Below are 5,879 nucleotides of genomic sequence, written 5' to 3' on the forward strand. Positions count from 1 at the left end.
CTCCCCCCCTCACCCCCACCCCCTCACCCTCCCCCCTCCCCACCTCATCAACAACACATGGCCCCCTGGAGGAAGTTGTCTCTCAAGCCACTTGAACAAAAAGGTCAGTTTCTCTGCTGGAATTTTAGATTTCAAATCCTAGGAAACGTATAGTGTTTTTCTTTTTTTTTGCCAGATCCCCCCCCCCCCCCACCCCCATCTTGGAATTTAATTTCCATTTCAAATTGAATTTGGAGACAAATAATGTCTGGTTTACACTGTATAAGATACCAGACGTATAAAACCTTTCAAAGGGCTCATATTTCGGCGGCAGGATAAGCTGATCCCGGAGCCTCATGAGAGCTAACTATAGCTTTTGGGACAGGTGGTCATGCCTGGCTGGCTGCGGTTTGGTCGGGTCGGTCTTGGGGGGCCGCGGGAAAATGGAACCAAAGGTTGCCTGAACCGACCGGCTCCCACGGATGGTTTCTGGTTTGGTCCTTTTATTTTCCCACTTCCATCTCATCCTCTCTCATCTGTGTGCGTGTGTGTGTGTGTGTGTGTGGTCGTGTGGGTGTGTGCGTGTGTCCGTTAGTGTGCGTGCGTGATGTGTGTGTGTGTGCATTTACACGAAGGGTTTTCGTGCCCTGGATCACTTGACTCTGGCAGTTTCTCGACGTTCCCTCCACGCCCCTCCCTTCATGTTCCACATCCCTCCTTCCCGCCTCCCACATTCTCCTTCCACCTCCTCATTGGCTGCCAGCGTGTCGTCGTATATATATATATACATATATATATATATACCGCGCTGTGATTGGCTCCCCCGCATGCGATTAGCCCCCCCCCCCCCCCACCCCCCACCTGATTCATCTGCATCACATGCTGCCACGTGTTTGTGGAGAAACAGATTGTTTTTGATTATTGTATAAAAAGCTGTGTTGGTTGTTGTTGTTGTTGTTGTTGTTGAACCCTTCCCCCCCCCCCCCCCCCCGCCACCCCCCCCCCCTCGCCAATGCTTATTGAATTATGCTGGAGAAAAAAAAACATGCTGCTTTTCTGCATTTTGAATCTTTTGACTTATCCGTCGCTGTCTGGGCTGAAACCTCCCGTCTCCATATATATTTCAACTCTCTTTTATATATCTTTTATATACTATAAACTTTATACTATATATACTTTGTCGTCCCGAGAGTTGTCAAGGGAAAGTGGTGAGCTTGTAAATCAACTATAGTGTTTCTGAAAAATGTCGTTTCCATTTCCATTGCAAAAGTGCACGTACGAGGTCTCAGCCCGACAGCGACGTTGTTCAATGATGGACAGAACTCACAAAACCGCCTTTCTCTCTCACTCTCGCTCTGTCTCACTCTCTTTCTTTCTCCTCTACCCCCTAAATCTCTCTCTCTCTCTCTCTCTCGCTCTGTCTTGGACATCACCCTCTGTGTGAATGTAGGCAAACTCAGAGGTACACACTAACCTTTCATAATATATGTATGGCTGTACTGTATGTGTTGGCACTGTACCAAGCTGTGTGGCGCTTTTAAGCTCTTAAGTTTTGCAGTCATGGTACAATTTGAATGTCTCAAGGTAAGGTGTGTGCGTGCGTGTGTGCGTGTTGTGTACGTGTGTATGTGTGTGTGCGCGTGTGCGTGTGCATGTGTGTGCGTGTGTGTTCGTGTGCGTGTGCGTGTGCGTGTGCGTGCGCTCTCGCATATACACGTGGGGCACGTGGGTACAATTTGAATGTCTCAAGGTAAGGTGTGTGCGTGCGTGTGTGTGTGTGTATGTGTGTATGTGTGTGTGCGCGTGTGCGTGTGCATGTGTGTGCGTGTGTGTACGTGTGCCGTGTGCGTGCGCTCGCATATACACGTGGGGCACTAAAATAAACCCGTAAACGTGTGAAGACAATAATAGAGGTTTTAGCGTCTGGGTGCCTTTTGGGAAAATCAGACGGGTAGGGATCTCGCCTTTGATTGGCCCCACATGGCGCTTATGAATGCACTGATTGGCCGCGGCGAGGACGGGCACAATGGTGATTGGCTGATTCACGGCGCAATTGTGTTCTTTTTTTTGATTGGATGTGAGAGAGCGGACTTGATGCGGGCTCTCTGCATGGGTGCCTGTGCTTGCGGGAGAATAAATGGGCTTTTTATGAAACATTCATTAATGGTCCCCAGATAGATATATATATATATATATACTGTGTATATGTAGAATTGCTGAGTCACCCATTTCTTCTAACTGTATGGTGCTCTGATACATGGCGTAGTGCAGATTCCTCTCTAGGCGTTTCACTATATACATTATTGTTTTGTATACTCACAAGATCATCATTTTGAGCTGACTGTCTCAAAATGGTGGCCATAAAAAAAGCATTCGTATGGCCTGGGCCGTGGCTCAGCGGGTCCAGGCACCATTGCTGGGTAATCCAGTCTGGGCAGTGTGCCGCGGGGTTCGACTCCAGATCCCGACGGCCTTCTACTGCATGTCACCACCCCCCCCCATCTCTCTCCCCATTTCCTGTCAGCCTACTGTCTATACTGTACCTCTATAAAAAAAATATAAAATAAAGGCGAAAGCCACAAAAAAAAAGCATTCGTACACCCTCTATAGAGTTACAGACCATGCAGTAAGGGGTCCAATTGGAACCCTGTGGGCATCGATTAACGCAGACGTTGTCGCCTGTATCAACGACAGGTCTGCTCCAGGTCTGCTGAAGAGGGGCGCGACAACACAAGCGTAACCCCCCACCCCCCCCCCCCTAAACAGAATACAGGTCTGGTCAGTCGCGGGCTGGACAATTTCACGGGGGCCGCGCCCACGGTAAATACGCTTGCGTTGTCGAATTGAATTGAATTACTAGGCGCTGTCTGTTAAAAAGGACCTTTATACAGTACACTGCAGGGTTAAACAATGCTTCTTTTACCGGGGGGACCCCCAGGCGTCTGTACTTGATCCTCTCCTTTTCCCCCCCTCTAGCCTACACCAAATCTGTTAACAGATAATAGGTGATCTATACAAGCTCACAATGTTGCGTTGCGGCACTTGGCGATCTATACAAAATGTAGATCGCCCCAGAAAAGGGGACATTTTGGAGTTAAGCAAAAGTAGAAAATTACCAATCTATAAGCTCACAATGTCTATTTCTGGAAGATTCTTTTTAGCCTATAATGACATGCCAAGAAATAAGGACACCAGAGTGAAAGTGGTTAATTGCTTCATCTGGCTTATACACTCAGGCATATCAAATCAACCTACTGAGTACTGAAGCTCTGACATGTGTATTAACATAAAGTATTAACGCCTTAGAGTCTCCATGCATGACACATGCTGCCTGCACCATTAGCTGTTGGATTTACATTACATAGTAAGGGCAGTCGTGTAAAGTAACCAAGTACATTCACTCAAGTACTGTCCTACTCTATATGTACACTTTTGAGGTATTTCTACTTTACTGGAGTGTTTTCAAATTTCAATGCTCCCAATACTTCTACTCCACTACATCTCATCAGAGACAAATATTGTGTACGTTTTACTCCACTACAATTATTTTAAAACTTTGAGTTACTATAGTTACATTGTAGATTTTGATCATTATTACACACCACCACTTCAACCCTATTATATATATATACTCTTATGCTATTTGAATACATGATTTTAATACTGGACTCCTACGTGTATAACATAGCATATTTATGCATCGTGGTATAGACTATTGGTACTTTTACTCAAATACACCAAAAAAAACAGGTACTTTCCCCCTCAACTGCTACAAGGTAGAGCTGTCATGGAGTCTGACTGAATGGGTCTCTCAGTTCTCTCTCTCCCCCAACCCCACCACCCCCCCCCCACCCCGCCCTTCCTTTTAAGGCTGTTGAATTCTCTTTCAAGAACCGCCGAATACTGTTGTGCGTACAGTATGTGTCTATGTGGGTGCCAGTCTAGTGTTTGCGTTGCCGCGTGTGTGTGTGCGTGTGCACGCGTGTGCGCACGTGTGCGTGTGTGTGCGTGCTTGTGCTTTTGCTCTGCATACTGAGATGTAAAGGCTGTCAAAATGGTGGAGATGAAGCCTAGCTTAGGTTGGCTCGGGCCGCAAAGTGGCTTTTTGAGGAGCACTGCAAAGCTGAAATGAGTTTTCTTTTGAGGGGGGTGGAAGTCTATGAGGGAGTCTGAGAAAGATATAGCGCGCGTGCATGACGTGTGTACGTGTGCGTGTGTGTGTGTGTGTGTGTGTTTGAAATAGAGAAAAAGACAGTGTCTGTTAAAAAAAAGGAAAAAAGGAGTGACAGAGCGAGATGACGGGAGGGAGGGAGGGAGGGGAGGGAGGGAGGGGAGGGAGGGAGTGGAGTGGAGGGAGGGTCTGATAAAGCGAGTCTTCTTCTTCTTCTTCTGGGCTGTACTGTGATGTAGAGCATCTGGCCAGTATCTCCAAAGGGCCAGTGGTTGCCTCCACTATGGCCCCTAGCACAGCCCTGTCATTCTCTCAGGGAAGACGAGGCCCTGATTATAGAAAGAAAGAAAGAAAGCCCCGGGACCTTTCCCCTCCCCTCCGCCTCCCCCCCCCCCCCCTCCCCCTCCTCTGGCGACGACGTCTGGAGAGGAAAAAAATAAATAAAGAACACTATTCCACTGTCCATCTCTGGGAGGAAAGGAACCCATATACCCTCACAGATCACTAATCACTTTGAGAGAGAGTGTGTGTGTGTGTGTGCGTGTGCGTGTGTGTGGGAAGGTGGGAGGGGGCAGACGGGGGGCGGGGCGACGCGAATGCTTGAATAGCAGAGGGGTGGGCGGGTGAGGGGGTGGGGGCGGTGGGGGGGAGAGAAAAAGAAAGGACGCCGCCAAATTGGATTTTCATAAGTATCGAGCAGCAAAAAAGGAAGCGAGGAAGGAAATGGATTTTTGTCTGAAAAGTATCGAGCAGCAATAATCTGGATGGAGAATGTGTTTTAAAAGCCAAGTAGCAGATGTTTGTTCCTTTCTTTGCATCTCCGTGGCGCGTCGGTTTCCCCCTCGACGCGATAGCACGGTGGAGTGGTCTGTCTCTCTCTCTCTCTCTCTCTCTCTCTCTCTGGCCGTATAAGTGACAGCACGGCACGCACGAGCAACGTATTTAAAACCCTGATTTATAGCCTAGGAAAAAATAGCAGATTTCCCCGACACAATTTACTGCAATTTATGCGTTTTGGGGCGGACGCCCTCGTGCCGGGGCGACTCGCAATAAGGAAGGGTAACGCATACATCAAGTGCAGAGAGACAGCGTTAGTGCCTCATGGAGACGATACTGCAGGATCACACCTTAGCATCGGTCTACTCTAAACAATATTCTATCAAGAACGAGCCTAAGTATCAAGAACAAAATGGCCATGTCTGCCTCAGGTGCAACTGAGGGCAGCGGTGGCGGGCAGCGGTGGCCGAACGGTTACGGAGCGGTCTTGTTTATCGGAAGGTCGCCAGTTCGAATCCCCGGACCGGCACGTTAAAATTACCACCGCTGAGTGCCCTTGAGCAAGGCATTGAAACCCCTACCATGAAATGTTCTATGAGCAGGGTCTGGCTGTAAACAAGCATCTCGAGTTTAGTCCATTCACCCTGCAGGGTAAACAAAGAACTTTGCTAACTGAAACTATACGAAGAAGAATGGTCGTCTTGGCCTGGGCCGTGGCTCAGCGGTCCAGGCACCTTGGCTGGTAATCCAGTCTGGCAGTGTGCCGCGGGTTCGACTCCCGATCCCGACGGCCTTTACTGCATGTCTTCCCCCCCCCCATCTCTCTCCCCATTTCCTGTTAGCCTTACTGTCTGTCCCTTCCATGAAAAATATAAAATAAAGGCGGAAAGCCACAAAAAAAATTACAAAATTACAAGAAAATGTATAAGAATGGTCGTCTTTCGTTTTCGTT

The 5,879-nt window shown here is 48.3% G+C and overlaps 1 protein-coding gene across 7 annotated transcripts in view; it reads left to right on the forward strand.

Annotated features, from left to right (window-relative positions):
* The window catches only part of LOC306915214 (neurexin-1a-like), a gene marked incomplete at both ends in the record, with an annotated part of 158,034 nt that overhangs the window by 15,789 nt on the left and 136,366 nt on the right, over positions 1-5,879 (forward strand). For 3 of the 7 annotated variants that reach the window (XM_079492489.1, XM_079492491.1, XM_079492490.1), the window contains one exon: positions 1,430-1,441. The exons of the other annotated variants lie outside the window; for them this stretch is intronic. In XM_079492489.1, the coding sequence (XP_079348615.1) occupies positions 1,430-1,441 (12 nt within the window). The remainder of the gene's footprint in view (positions 1-1,429; positions 1,442-5,879) is intronic. 7 annotated transcript variants of the gene reach the window in all.

The sequence above is a fragment of the Electrona antarctica genome (assembly GCF_951216825.1).
Source record: "Electrona antarctica genome assembly, chromosome: 22".
In the NCBI taxonomy this organism is placed as follows: Eukaryota; Metazoa; Chordata; class Actinopteri; order Myctophiformes; family Myctophidae; genus Electrona; species Electrona antarctica.